This window comes from Scyliorhinus torazame, chromosome 10 (assembly GCF_047496885.1).
Source record: "Scyliorhinus torazame isolate Kashiwa2021f chromosome 10, sScyTor2.1, whole genome shotgun sequence".
Classification (NCBI taxonomy): Eukaryota; Metazoa; Chordata; class Chondrichthyes; order Carcharhiniformes; family Scyliorhinidae; genus Scyliorhinus; species Scyliorhinus torazame.
In genome coordinates, this window is record NC_092716.1 from 50,374,017 (window position 1) to 50,389,598 (window position 15,582).

The following is a 15,582-nucleotide window of genomic DNA, read 5'->3' on the forward strand; positions in this document are numbered from 1 at the left end:
CGAAATGTCTGGGACTGTCCCGGTTGCTTGAGTACCAGTCCTTTGTTTTGGGGAAGATGGGCCATCAAATGCTAATTGGCCTGATTAACATGCTAATGGAACGGAGTTTTGATACCGTCTGGACTTTTGCTGAAGAATATACATTTCCGGCTCTGAGCCTGCCTGATTCTCGGCTTGTCCATTTTACCCGCCAGTCTTTGCGAGTTCCTCTGCACCTCGTTGGAAGTGGCCATCCCAGATGGCTACACCTGTATCACATGTGCATTTGCCTTCATCATGAGTCTCCAATGTGGTACCTTGTCAAAGGCTTTGCTGAAATCCATATGAACTACACCAACTGCACTCCCCTCATCTACACACCTGGTGACCTCCTCAAAAAATGAAATCATATTTGTTAGGCATGACCTCCCTCTGACCATCCATGATCTTGCCTCTCCAAGTGGAGATACATTATCTCCTTCAGAATTTTTTCCAATAGTTTCCCTACCACTGACGTGAGATGCCCCGAGGTCCGACCCCTCACTCCTCTTCTCCCCCCCCCCCCTCCTCTCCCACCCCATCGCAGCCCCTAAGGTCCGACCGCTTCCTCCCTCCTTTCCTCCCACGTATCCCCCTCCCTCCGATACCCATCTCCTCCGACCATCCCCCCACATCCCCGAGGTTAGACACAACCCTCCCATCACCCCCAGGTGTGACCCATATCTCCACCACCCCCCCCCCCCCACCACCCCCCTCTCTCTCTCGACCTCCCTGCCCCGAGGTTCGAACCTGGTTTATGGCAGATAGTCCCTTAAAAAGGGGCATGTGTCCTCTTTCAATTCGACAGAGCTGGGTCTCTGAGACGAGCTACCTGGATCTCACCCTGCCTGAGTCGTTGATTGCCACTCCAATGAAGTTACAATTTTTTGCCAGTGACTAAACGGTGAAAACTACTTCTCACTCCTTAGGGGATAGATTTGCGTCGTAGTTTGTAACATGGCAAACAGGGAGTCACTTAGCTGAGTTGGCTGGATGGCTGGTTAATGATGCGGAACGATGTCAACAGCAAGCGTTCAGTTCCTCTACCAGCTGAGGTAATTCATGAAGGCACCGTCTTCTCAACCTTCGCCTTGCTTGAGGTGTGGTGACCTTGTAGTTTAATCACCATGAGTCTGCCTATGGACTGTGGCAACATTACATTTACATATCATGGCAAAGGAGTTCATCCATTGTTTTCAATGAGCTGAAAATCAGGTAGGTTCTATTACGGACAAGTGATTTCCTCCATCAGGATTTTGCCCAGGGTGTGAAGTTGGACATTTACCTCCACTGTGTTGAAAAGCTCTTTGAGCTCTGTGTGAAAAAGGTGGAGGTCAAGAGGGAGATTGTAAGAGCAGTCAATTTACAATGGAGAAAGGAGAAAGCTTTATGCGAGCTCAGGAAAGCAGGAGAGTTATTCTGTCTAATCTATGTAAGGCTGATGTAAGGAAGAGGAGCATTTAATTATTTTAACAAGCAGAGGCAAGTTGTATTGGTTTGAAGTTGGTGAATTCAGTAATAATGGTTGTTCGTGTGCTCACCTACAGTAAAATAAAACCACTGTTTGCAGTAAGCCCATCTCACCAAGTTAATCTTCAAGTGATTTGAGAAATATATGTTTCTCAAATATAAATATTTGAGTGCCGTTTGACCAGATAGATTGGTCTTTCTCAAATATAAATATTTGAGAAAGACCAATCTATCTGGTCAAAGGGCACTATTTTTACATTTTGGATTACTATTGTACAAGTAGATTATAGATCATTGCGAATCAATCCTAATTAAAGTAAGATACTCCGACAGCTAATCGTAGTGACTGCGGTCAGTAAATCCAAAAACGTACTTATGACTGACCTGAATTTGAAATGATTTGATTGAAGTTTAGTGTACTTATACACCTATGCATCCTTCGTATCCAATAGCCAATTGTTGAAAAATTATCCATTTTCAACATTCTCTGGACACACTTTGAATAAGAAAAATCTCAGTAAGCTATTTTTAAAGGAATTGTATAAACATTAATGGGGTGATTTTTTGAACTAGTTCATGTAATATAGCTGGTATGCTGAGTAAAGATGGACACTAATCACTTACACCCTACGCTGTTTCTGATTAGCCTGGTCGCTGAATTTCTTGTGTGGCTTTTCATGTGGTTGCTTCCCCAGGATAAACTGATCATCCATTGCTCAAGTGGGAAGGCTTGTGGTTCTGGGCAGCAGCTGGAGAGTAAAGGAGAGCTTGAGAGAAAGGGAGAAGATCACAGAATGATTGGGGAGGGAAGATGATGATAGAAGGACCAGAGAGGTCGGGGATGGAGTGGAGAAGATTGTGGAGGATCCATGAAAGATATCATAGTGGGTTGAGGCAGTTGTGGATTGTGAACCATGGAGAACCTAGCAAGGGCATCGGGTCACACTGAAGGTGATTGTGGGATGGGAAGTCTCAGTTGCTGGGGAAGTTAACTGGTTTGTTTGTTGTTTTAACCTCCTGGATGATTTCTCCTTTGTGGAGGAAAAGTCAGTTTGCATTTCAGTGGGTTGGATAAGGTAAAATCTGCTTTTGTCTTTAGTGGAGAAGATTGTGGAGGATCCATGAAAGATATCATAGTGGGTTGAGGCAGTTGTGGATTGTGAATCATGGTGAGGGGCCAGGTTTTCCCTCACAGCATTGAGGATGGGAATATGGCCTCAGAATGGCAAGATAGAGCACAGTTCACCTTCAATGGGAGTGGTGATTTTGTTATATTTCCAATCAGTTAAAGAAGAGTTATCCTGATCTATGCTGGGTAGAGTGGAGGGAGATTGAGGGGCCTTGGTGGTGCTGGTGATCTTTGTTTAGTCGGAAAGGGAACAATCACTGTTTCATAGTGTCATAGGGTTCTGCAGTTCAGAAAAGGGCCTTTAGCTCATTGCGTCTGCACTGGTTTCGTAGGGGGATTGTGGTTGCTCAGACTATCTCAACGATTGCATGACACCATTTCTGATCACTGCAGAAGGGGAACAATGTCTAGGGGCTATTTAAGGTGATTGGTGTTATAGAAAATGCCCGTCCATTATTGGTTTGGGTTTGTAACCAATATCTGCTTTGTAGAAGGGAAGTAAGGCATAGGTTTTACTTGCCAATGGTCAGTAGTTTCCATACTATTTGATTGTTTTCAGCATCAATCACTGGATGCGAAGTGGGATGTAATTCTCTTCATTCTTGTCTCTGTTGCTTAACTACAATTTTTCAACATGTTTTTTTTTTAATTTGAAAGACAATTACAACAAGATTAATGGTGAAATACACAGCATAGATCATAGATCATAGAATTTACAGTGCAGAAGGAGGCCATTCGGCCCATCGAGTCTGCGCCGGCTCTTGGAAAGAGCACCCTACCCAAGGTCAACACCGCCACCCCATCCCCACAACCCAGTAACCCCATAACCCAACCCAACACTAAGGGCAATTTTGGACACTAAGGGCAATTTATCATGGCCAATCCACCTAACCTGCACATCTTTGGACTGTGGGAGGAAACCGGAGCACCCGGAGGAAACCCACGCACACACGGGGAGGATGTGCAGACTCCGCACAGACAGTGACTCAAGCTGGAATCGAACCTGGGACCCTGGAGCTGTGAAGCATTTGTGCTATCCACAAGGCTACCGTGCTGCCCGTGCTACCAACAGCAGATACAGTTGGTTATACATTAATAAGTATCTAACCCCAACTGTAACTCACCCCCCACCCCGCCCCGCCCTCCACCCTCTATACACAAATACACACACACGCACACACGACAGACAAACACAAAGGGGGTAAAATTGGGAAAAAATGTAAATGAAAGGGAAAAGAGTGCTTCAAATGATAGATCCACAGTAAGCTTGGGAAATCACAGTACTTGTTTTGCAGCCTGTACTCACAGTTTTCCTGGCGAGACAATGTTTCATTAGGCTTTGCTCCTCTCAGTTTATGACCTATCTTTGGGCCCTGTTTTCAGGAATCCAACACCCACAGGCTTATTGGAGAGAGAGAGGTTAGCTGGATCCCTTTTTAAAGAGGCTTAGCAGCAGTTTTCTCGAGAGTATTTAGATGGATCTTTTACCTCCACTGCCAAAACCAAAAGTGAAACTAAAATGGAACCTCATAGCTCTGCAACACTTTTTGTTTATAGATCTTCGTTTTGTGCTTCCCAGCATCTTTGAACTTTGCATTTTGATAGTTTATGTGCAAATTTGATCTGTTTATTACTTTCGTAGCACTGTTGTATCTTTAATGAGCAGTTAGTTCTCGGAGCCATGGCTTCCTTTTTAGAGACTAAAATTCAACAGCATTAACAACTTGTACAGTGTTTGTATACGCCTATAACATCATAAAACATCCCAACACTTGAAGACTGTCACTAAATAAAATTTGACATCAAGCTACTTAACGTAGATGGCCAACGAGGTAAGTTTTAAGAAGTGTCTTCAAGGAGGAGGAAGAGGAATGAAGGGGGTTTTAGGGAGGGATGTCCGGAGCTCAGAGCCTTGATAGCTGAAAGCATGGTCACCAATGGTGGAGGGATTAAAGTCGGGGATAATCAGGCGGACATAATTGGAGGATTACAGATATCTCGGAGGGTTGTAGGGCTGGAGAGATTACCAAGATAGGAAGGGACAAAGTCATTTAGGGATTTTAAACCAAGGATGAGAATTTTAAAATCGAAGCACTTCATAACCGGGAGGCAATGTAGGAACATAGGGGTGATGAATGAATGGAACTTGGTGCAAGTTAGGACCCAGGCTTGGATAATGCCAAGTTTATGGAGGGTAGAAGGTGGCAGGCTGGCCAGGAGTGCATTGGGATAGTCAAATTTAGAAGTAATAAAGACATGGATGAAGCTTTCCGCAGCAGATGCATTAAGACCGGGCCAGAGTTGAGAGATGCTGCAGAGGTGAAAATAGGTGGTTTTGGTGCAGACATGTGGTCAGAAATTCATGTCTGTGTTAAATATGGGACCAGGATTGTGATTCATTTGAAAGCAGTAAAAAAGACTTGCAATTTCAATTTATATTGGTGCCTTTTCTTTAACAGGACTTCCTATTTTATGATTGACTAATTGAAGATAGCATTGTTTGGATGATTTCACTTTCCATATTTTGCACAGGCTGATATTTTTACATTACTTTTATACATGACAGTTATGATCTACTCAATTGTGCCTGGGTATGTCAATTTTCTTTTCCTTCAGAAAATACCTTGCAGTTTCTGAGAGTTATATGAGAGACGGTCACATAATGTTAGGTGTTGCTCCATTGTAATCAATTAATACCGAGCTGGATTTTGTGTGCCTAAACAACAGTGACACTAATAGCTTTGTTCTTCCTACTGGTATTCATATAAATACAGTTAAATGCAGAAATCCAAATGTTGCTGTCGTAGACACTCTGATCCTCCATGCAGTGTACTATTACAGTCCTCACCCATAAACCAGGGGCGACATTCTCCGACCCCCCGCCAGGTCGGAGAATCGTCGGGGGCTGGCGTGAATCCCGCCCCTGCCGGTTGCCGAAATCTCCAGCACCGGAGATTCGGCGGGGGCGGAAATCGCGCCGCACCGGTTGGCGGGCCCCCCCCCCCCCCCCCCACGCGATTCTCCGGCCTGGATGGGCCGAAGTCCCGCCGATAAATTGCCTGTCCCGCCGGCGTAAATTAAATCACCTACCTTACCGGCGGGACAAGGCGGCGTGGGCGGGCTCGGGGGTCCTAGGGGGGCGCGGGGCGATCTGACCCCAGGGGGTGCCCCCACAGTGGCCTGGCCCGCGATCAGGGCCCACCGATCCACGGGCGGGCCTGTGCCGTGGGGGCACTCTTTCCCTTCCGCCTCCGCCACGGTCTCCACCATGGCGGAGGTGGAAGAGACTCCCTCCACTGCGCATGCGTGGGAAACTGTCAGCGGCCGCTGACGCTCCTGCGCATGCGCCGCCCGGAGATGTCATTTCCGCGCCAGCTGGCGGGGCAACAAAGGCCGTTTCTGCCAGCTGGCGGGGCAGAAATTCCTCCGGTGTCGGCCTAGCCCCTCAATGTTGGGGCTCGGCCCCCAAAGATGCGGAGCATTCCGCACCTTTGGGGCGGCGCGATGCCCGTCTGATTGGCGCCGTTTTGGGCGCCAGTCGGCGGACATCGCGCCGTTTCCGGAGAATTTCGCCCCTGGTTCTGAAATGAATGCAGTGATATGAATGTTAGGTACTTAGCCATTAGTTTCCCACTAAAGACAGCAGAAAAAGTTAGGCCCGGTATATTCTGGAATAACTTAATTGTCAACAGAGTGATAATTATTATCAAAAATCCCATCTAGCCCTGAAAATTTAATTTTACAACGTGGAGTCTCATTCCCTCACCAAACAATTAATGTTAAAAATTTGGAAAAAAGCTGAAAATTATTTCTTTTGGTCTCTTTTATCTGTCTCCCTTTATCTCATCTGTCTTCCCTAATTTTATTTTGCTTGTGTATGTGATTCAAGGTTCGTTTGTGCTTCATGGTTTGGACTCTGCGTTTCAGTGCAGAACCAAGCTGTTTTTGCCCTGCCCACAGATTCCCGATAGAGGCTACTACCCTGGATCAGATGCCAGATTAGAGTACATTTCCACTCTTAAAAATCTACGGGTAGTGATCACTCAATGAACAGTGTTAGGCATTCCTTCATCACTGACTGCAAAATCCAGACCATACATAGTGTGTTACATTCACAATGCATCCAACAGGTGCAGTGCCTATGGATTTTTGATGCCACAAATTGTTTTTAACAAATAATAAATTATGGGAAGCTTGTGTCAATTTCACCATTTAACCAAAAAAACTAAATGCAATGGTTGATAAAACTTTGCCAACAACTCTCTAATAAGAGATGGTTGTAAAGGCTGAAAGTAGATTCCTGGAAAAGTGTTCCACGTTAAATTCCATACAGGATTACAGTTCATGATGTCATAGCAATAAAGATAACTCTGTATTTCATTCATTTTTGTTTGAGTCTGATTTGATTAGGGAAGAAATTCCACCAGGGTAGAGTGATATTTCATGCAGGTTCTTAAATTCTAAAGTCATGATGATAAGCTTGATGTTGAGGTATATATTGTGCAATGTTGGGACAGGAGAACCAGAAGATGTGATTGGAAACTATAGAAATCAGAAATTCCAAACTTATATAAAAGGATACACAACATAAACAATTCGGGAGCAAGCTCCCCAACACACAACTTTTTCCCTTTTTCACCCCCCACTCCCGCGACGAACAGCTTCTCAAACACTACCATGAGCATTCCCCACCTTGCCTTGAAGCCCTCCGCTAAAACTCTTAATTCGCACTTGACCTTATCCAGCTGAATAAAGTCATATAAGACCCCCAGCCAGGCCGCCACCCCCCGGCGGATTTGCTGACCACCACTCCAACAGAATTCTTCGGGCAATCGGAGTGGCGAAGGCCACAACATCGGCCTTCCTCCCCTCCATCAGCTCTGGCTTCTCCGATATCCTGAATATCATCACCAAAGGATCTAGCTCAACCTCCTCCCCCACTATCCTTGTTGGTGCTGAGAACCCCACCCCCCCAAGAATCTCTCCAACTTTCCTCAGCCCCAGAACATATGTGCGTGATTCGCTGGTTCACGCCCACACTTCTCACACGCGTCTGGAACTCCCTGGAAGAACCCACTCAATCTTGCCTGAGTCATATGTACCCTGTGTACAACCTTGAACTGTATCAGGCTCATCCTTTCGCACGTGGAGGTCGCATTTACCCTTTGCAACGCCTCACTCCATACTCTCCAGTTTATCTCCCCGCACAGCTCCTCCTCCCACTTCTCCTTAATCTTCACCACCTGCTCACCTCCCTGCTCTCCCAGCCACCCATATATGTCTCTGATCCTCCCCTCTCCTTCTACATCCAGAAACAGCAGTCGCTCCAGCAGGATGTACGTCAGCAACCTGGGGAACTCTTTACAAACCTTCCCCGCGAAGTCCCTTACCTACAGGTACCTAAACTCACTTCCTCTCGGGAGCTCGACCCCTCCTTCAGTTCCTCCTATTGTAGCAAACCCCTCTTCCAGGTACAGATCCCTCACCTTAACCAGCCCCACCTCACTCCACTTCCTATACATACCATCTATTCCCGACAGCAGGCAACCCTGCCTTGTTCCCCTCTGCAGTTCAAAGTTTCGTGAGCCCATGTCGTTGGTCCACACACTCACCTTTGGTGCCACGTATAGCAGGCGCACCCATGCCACAAGCTTTGGCCCAAACCTGAACCTTCCCAGGACCTCAAACAGGTGCCGCCACTCCACACAGTCAAATGCCTTCTCAGCATCCAGGAACACCACTACCTCCGGTAACTGAGCTCTCGAAAGGATCATGACCACATTTAACAGCCTCCTTATATTACTAGAAAGCTGCCTGCCCTTTATGAAACCTGTTCCTTCCATCCTTCCCGCCACAAACATAGCTAGCACTTTCACATCCATATTTAGCAGCAATATGGACCTATACGACCCACATTCCAACGGGTCTTTCCCCTTTGGTATTAATATGATTGTTGCCTGCATCATCTGCTCTGGAAGCTCTCCCTTCTCCAACACCTCATTAAACGTCTCCAAGAGATGTGGCGCCAGGTCCGTCGCGGACTCCTTATAGAATTATGCTAGGTAACCATTGGGCCCCGGGGCCTTCCCTGACTTCATACTCTTTATACTGTCCAATACCTCTCTTAGCCCCAAGGGCTCCTCCAGCGTCTGCCTCTTGTCTTCCTCCAACTGTGGAAACTTCAGTTCATCTAAAAACCGTACCATATCCCCTCACCTCTGCCCCCTCAACCCAACCAAAAACCTCCTGGCTTACCACAAAAAAGTCAATTCTTGAATACACCCTATAAACATGTGAGAAAAAGGAGTACTCCTTCCCCCTGGGTCCTTGAAGCACCATGGGTCCACCATACCCATCATTTCTGTAAACCCGCCCAGCTCCTTTGCCATTCGTATCCTACCCATTGATCTGGTGGTCGATCTATCTACCCTCGGCACTAAGACACAATTAAAATCTCCTCCCATAATCGACTGGTGCTTGGCCAAGTCAAGGATCGCTGCCAGCAACCCCCTTATAAAACCTACATCGTCCCAATTCGGTGCATATACATCCACCGGTGCCTCTCTACTACCCCACTCACCATCACATATCTCCCACCTGGGTCCCTCACTTCCTTCCTGCTCACAAACCCCATTTCCTTGCTCATCAAAATGGCCACCCCTTGCGACTTTGAATCAAACCCCGAGTGGAAAACCTGACCCACACATCCCTTTCTTAGCCTAACCTGGTCCTTCACACGGAGGTACGTCTCCTGCAGAAAGACCACCTCCGCTTTTAAACTCCTTAGGTGCGCTAAGACCTGAGATCTTTTTATCGGTCCATTGAACCCTCGTAAGTTCCATCCTATCAGTCGTACCGGGAGCTAATGCCTCCATTCCCCTCTACCATTCTCTCCTTTTAGCTCTATCCTGTTAATTTCACCCTGTACCTGGCCCATCCAAAATGGCCCCTTTCTCCGTCCCTGCCCACGTTTCTTCTCCAGCCTCGCTGTGTCGCATCTCTTCCCCCCCACCCCCCACCCCCCCCCCCCCCCCCCAAAACATGGTCACCTCTCTCGGCCTTGTCCCCCACCTCACTTCCGTTCACCTGCCAGCGTGGTAACTCCTGCCCAAAGGCCCCTGCTATTGACCCCCACCCTCACCTCTTTGTTCTGTGAGGAACGCTGACCTCCCCCTCCCCACCCAAACAAAGACTCCTCTCAAACCACTTCCCCAAAAACAAACAAAAAGAAAAAACACAGGCGGGTGGGGTGGTGGTGAAGGTGAAGTTGAAGTTGTCCCCTTACAATCTTTTCCAGAAATTAAACTTAATTACTTACTCGCTCACTTATCATTTGAATTGCAGAATTAATTACCACCTTTTGCAGGGAGTATTGAAAAGGAAGCATTCCAACGTGAACCAGATTAGACTAATATCAGAATGGAAACAAGGTTATATCTTGGTGCTTCAAAAAGATAAAGAATATTGTTATGATCACTGGACATTGTAGGATGGTTGTGTTTTAAACTGTCTCTTTTAATTCAAAGTAAAATGGAGCATGTAACCTCCTGCTAGTTCTTCTTGGTGATAAGTCAATGTCATCTGATTTTCATGGGACTTGGATCCAGTTCAAATCCCATTGAAACCCAAGTGCCTTCCTTCACACTGGGACACAATGAAAGGAGCAACTAGCTTTGCTATGGGTCAACTTACAGACTCTCCAATTTACAAACTCAAAGACCCTGGACATCTTTTATGGGTGTGTGCATGTCAGTGTGTCAGTGTCACGTTGCTGGAGTAGGGCCTTGCTGCTGGACGTAATGCAAGGATTCCTGGAAGGTTTGAGGAAACTATACTGAACATTAGGACTGGGCGAGGTGAGACTGTTGGAAGCTTAGTATACCTTTGGATTGTGTCCTGGAAAGATTGCAATATGCAATTAGGATCAAGGTGAAGAAGGGGCGGCACGGTGGCAAGCACTGCTCCCTCATGACGCTGAGGACCCAGGTTCGATCCCGGCTCCAGGTCACTGTCCGTGTGGAGTTTGCACATTCTCCCTATATCTGCGTGGGTCTCCCCTCCACAATCCAAAGATGTGCAGGGTAGGTGAACTGGCCACGCTAAATTACCCCTTAATTGGGGAAAAAAGAATTGGGTACTCTAAATTTTTTTTTTAAAAAAAGGATCAGGGTGCAGAGCAAAGAGTTGAAAGACCGTTCCTTCTCGTTATATTCTTGAGTTCTTTACCTGTCAAGGACTGGAATATCTTTCTATTGTATTAATTATCCTGATGTCAGAAAGCAATACTGTAATTTTGTTGAGAATATGTGAAATAAAATTAAATTAAATGCAGCATCATCTCCCCTCCTCAACACAGTGATAGCTCTTGCTGGAGTACATCTGAGATTATTGTGATGATTCTTGCTGATTATTGACAGTAAGTGTTGGTATATATTTGACCATGAAGGGCAGCAAGCCTAGCCAAGCCATATTCTCAGCCAATGTTTACGTACAGTGGATAACAATTCAGAAAGAGAACTTTGATTTCAATTTTTACCCGTGCAAGGGGTGCTGAATGGAGGGAAAGAGGGAACAGGTTGCTGAGTTGGATGATCAGCCATGATCATAATTAATGCTCGAAGGTCCGAATGCTCCTATTTTCTATGTTTCTATGAATCAATAAATTCAGCACACACCTGTGAATTGAACCTCTGAAAATCACATCTGTATAGTTTAGAACTAAATTTGACATTGATTTTTCTGCAATATACTATTGATGGAAGTCCTAATTGCTCAAGTCTTGATGCAGTGGATATGCCTGAGAATTTGTTTTATCACCACTTGATAATCTTGTGCCAAAGGCTTAAGAAAACTTGAAATTAGAGTGAGTTTGGGTAATTCATATTTATCAAAGCCTTGTGTCTTTTGTTGGGAGATCATAAAATATTTTTTCAACTTTTAAGGAAATAATGTTTTCTTTATTTTTAAAGGTAACGCACAAAGCTGAAAGTGGTGTACACTGTTTGGAGAATGCATTACAGACATCAGCACATTCCTGTGATGAATCCTCCCAAAAACAGCCTTCAGGCAAGCATTCAAGAAGTAAGTTGTAACATGCTAAAATCTTACCTGGTACATGGACGTGTCACTTACAGCACTGAGGTTTTATAATGACTGTAGTTTACAAATTATTGGGTGCAGAACAAAAGTTTATTATATTTACACAACAATGCTTATGAATGTTGTTTCCAATTCCCAGTTTAAAAAAAAAAAATTTAGAGTACCCAATTCATTTTTTACAATTAAGGGACAATTTAGCATGGCCAATCCATCTAGCCTGCACACCTTTGGGTTATGGGGGTGAAACCCATGTAAACACTGGGAAGATGTGCAAACTCCACATTTACAGTGACCCAGAGCTGGAATCGAAACTGGGATCTCGGCGCCATTAGGCTGCAGTGCTAACCACTGCACCACTGTGCTCCCCTTAATTACAGTTTAATTGATTAATTTTATTTAAATATGTTGAGATTGCACATGTTAAATATCTCAATACAAATAACAGAATTAAGGAATAAAAAGTTCAGTCTTAAAATGTATTGTTAATGTAATAAATAGAATTTTGGGCATGAACTTTATTTAAAACCCATATGAATAAAGAGGAATTCTTTGTCATTCATTCATCGTCCATGTACAAAGAAAAGGCTGTACAAAGAAAAGGCTGTCATCCATGCTACTGGGAAATAGCATCTGAGGAAACGTGCTGCTGGCCTGCATTGGTCTGCTTTAAAAGCCAGCTCTTTAGCCCTGTGCTAAACCAGCCCCTAGCATCTTATAATGAATACTTTTGTCCATGGTTTATTGGTCCTAACTCGGTATGTGGCTTAGAATTCCATAGAATTCCTACGGTGCAGAAGAATGCCATTTGGCCCATCGAGTCTACACCAGCCCTCTGAAAGTGAACCCTACCCAGGCCCCCACCCTATCCCCTGCAACCCCACCTAACCTGCACATCTTTGGACACTAAGGGTCAATTTAGCGTGGCTAATTCACCTAACCTGCACATCTTTGGACTATGGGAGGAAACCCACACAGACACGGGGAGAACATGCAAACTCCACACAGACAATCATCCAAGGCCGGAATTGAACCACTGTCAGGCAGCAGTGCGAACCACTGTGCCACCATGCTTAGAAATGCTTAGGTTAGAAACGCTTTCAAACCAAACGTTGAAATGACTTGTGTAACTTTGACTTTCAATTCTAAAGTTATGTGCAAGATATTTAAATAAAGTCAGTTGGGAAGAACATCACACCATGAGTAAGACGATCATGTAATTCTGAGAAAAACTGTAACTGATAGGGATCAGACAGCTACTCCCTTCCAAAGCACATTGATCTTTCGTTTACTTGAGAAAGTACTACAAAGGTAGCCATTCAGAAAAACTTGGGTTGAGTCTTATTTTCTTTTTTTTTGTTTAATTAATTAGTTCATAGCTACTGCTGCTTGCTGCTTTACTTGACCTTGTTTGTATAACGCTATTTATTAATTTATTTAACCTGTCATGTGTGTGTTTGGAATGACTGATATTAATTGTCTTTTGAAGTGGACTGGGCTGCATACTGTAGACCTTACTTGTAAAGTTGGACGCATTAAGCAGATTCATTTAAAGACCGATTGCTTTGCATATGAACTCTCGCAGCTGTTCATTAAGATATGGCTCACCTGTTAGAACTTGCTTTCGTGTTGAATATGAGAAGTGGTATCTGGATAAACCAGAATCAAATCAGAGGCCATATCTCAATCCCACGTCACAACTTGCTTTCCAAGCTCTTTATCACTGACATCCTGTTCATATCATTTATTTTTTCTCCTATTTATTCACCTGTTGTGCTTAAACATTGCTACTATCATCTCCACCGCTCACACCTCTGGTACAACAGTCACTTCTGTAGTGCCATTTCTATGCAGGCTGTAAGCTTGAGTGCATGTGGCAAACAACTAGCCTGGCTGGTGATCAACAATAATGGCTAGAGCAACGTAAACTCAACCATTTGCACCTTTTCCATGATCAGGTTTTCATTCTGGTCTGAGATCATACTGGAGCGTTTCTTCACTATTGAGTTTGATTGTTTCCAACTGCACATTTTTACCTCCGCTTTGAGGTTTCTTCAAATCATAAATTGAAGACATCTACTCTACTAACCCCATTAGACCTCACCCCTCCGCCCCCACAGCTTTTCCTCCATTTTGTTCTGTCCTGTAGCTACAATGTATTTTACCATAAATAAGAGGTTTTAATTTTTCATAGGCTGGGAGAAGCAGAGCCTCTTAAATTGTAAAGACAGTTAATTTCCTGAATGTATTCTTTTTCTTCTTGATATATGTGAAGCTTTTGACAGAATTGTCCACATGATCCACCTTTAGCACCACTCCTCTATTGTCCAGCTGGTTGGGATTTCCCTCGTCTGGCTTCATTCCTATTTGATCCAGTCAGAGCGAGAGGATCACCTGCAAAGGCTTGACTTCTCTTTCTCACGTGATTACTCCTGAAGCTTCCCAAGACCTTGACTTGATCCCCTCTTTTTTTTATCATCAGCACGCTGCCTCTGTGTTTTTGGATGATTCCTTGCCTAATAAGATAAAGTTCCACATGTGCATTGATGACATACAGCTCTACCTCATCAAACCTCTTTCAATCCATCCACATCATCTTATTTGTCATGCTGCTTGTCTGACATTCAGTATTGGAAGACCTGAAATATCATTACCTTAAATGTTAGGAAGATTAGAGATTCTGGAATTGGGGTGTGCTTTGCTGCTCCTGTCTCACCCAGCCTGAGTGAGGAAGGTTGAGCGAGAGAGGGGCTTTGGAATCCCAGTGAAGGTAAGTCCGTTGACAGTGGCAATCCATCAGAGAGAGCTAATCTGAGGAAGTTACGGACCCCTCTTCAGCCCCATCATAAACTCCTTTCTGAGCTGAACTGGACCATTCGCAACCGTTACATTCTATTAGACCTTGAGCTGAGCATCTGACCCTGTATTCCCTCCATCACCAAGACCATCTACTGCCTACTTCCACTTCTGCAAATTGCTTGTCTCTGTTCCACTTCAGTTCATCAGTTGCTGAAATCCTCAGCTACGTATTGTTACTTTTAGACACAATTATTACTAATGCCCTCTTGACTGGCTGTCCGACTTGCACCCTCTGCAACATTACTGCCAAAATTCTTGCCTGTATCCTAAATTACATTAAGTCCTGCTCACCCCCTCAGCTCATGCTAGTTGACCTACATTAGCCCGGCAAGGTCTTTATAAAATCTCATCCTTGTTTTCAAATCATTCCATTGCCTTACCCTTCCTCCTCTCTACAACCTCCTTAAGTCCTGCACCTTTCTGAGGTCTCTGAGCAGCTTTAGTTCTGGCCCGGGGCCAGATCCATTATTTTGATCACCCCGCCATTGATAATCATTATCAATTGGCTTTAATTGTCCAAAGCCTAAGCTCTACAATTTCCTGTCTAAACTTCTCTATCTCTCTACTCTTTCTCTTCTTTTAAGATTTTCACCTACCTTTTTGATTATGCTCTTAGTCATGAGAAATAGGAACAGGAGTAGTACCTTGAGACCTCTCTACCCGCTCCACATTCAGTCATGGCATATCTTCTGCATCATTTCCACTTTCTAGCCCTGGTATCCCTTGATTCTCTGAGAAATCAAAAATCTAGCTATCCTAGCTTCAATATACTGAACGATGGAATGTTCACATCCCTCTGGTGTAGAAAATTCCAAAGATTCACAACCCTCTAAATGTGTTGCAAAAGAGAGTTGTAACAGGAAATGTGCAGCAATTAATAAAGGATGCAGGTGATAACATCATGGGAAGTAAGAAAAAGGAAAACTTGTTAAATGAGTACTTTGAATATTTTACAGTTAAGGGAGAGGACAAAATTCTAGTGATAATAATAATCATCTTTATTGTCACAA

The 15,582-nt window shown here is 44.5% G+C and overlaps 1 protein-coding gene across 2 annotated transcripts in view; it reads left to right on the top strand.

Moving 5' to 3' along the window:
• zcchc14 (zinc finger, CCHC domain containing 14) overlaps positions 1-15,582 on the top strand; it is a 240,193-nt gene that overhangs the window by 44,482 nt on the left and 180,129 nt on the right. For both annotated transcript variants that reach the window (XM_072518087.1, XM_072518088.1), the window contains exon 2: positions 11,587-11,698. In XM_072518087.1, the coding sequence (XP_072374188.1) occupies positions 11,587-11,698 (112 nt within the window). The remainder of the gene's footprint in view (positions 1-11,586; positions 11,699-15,582) is intronic.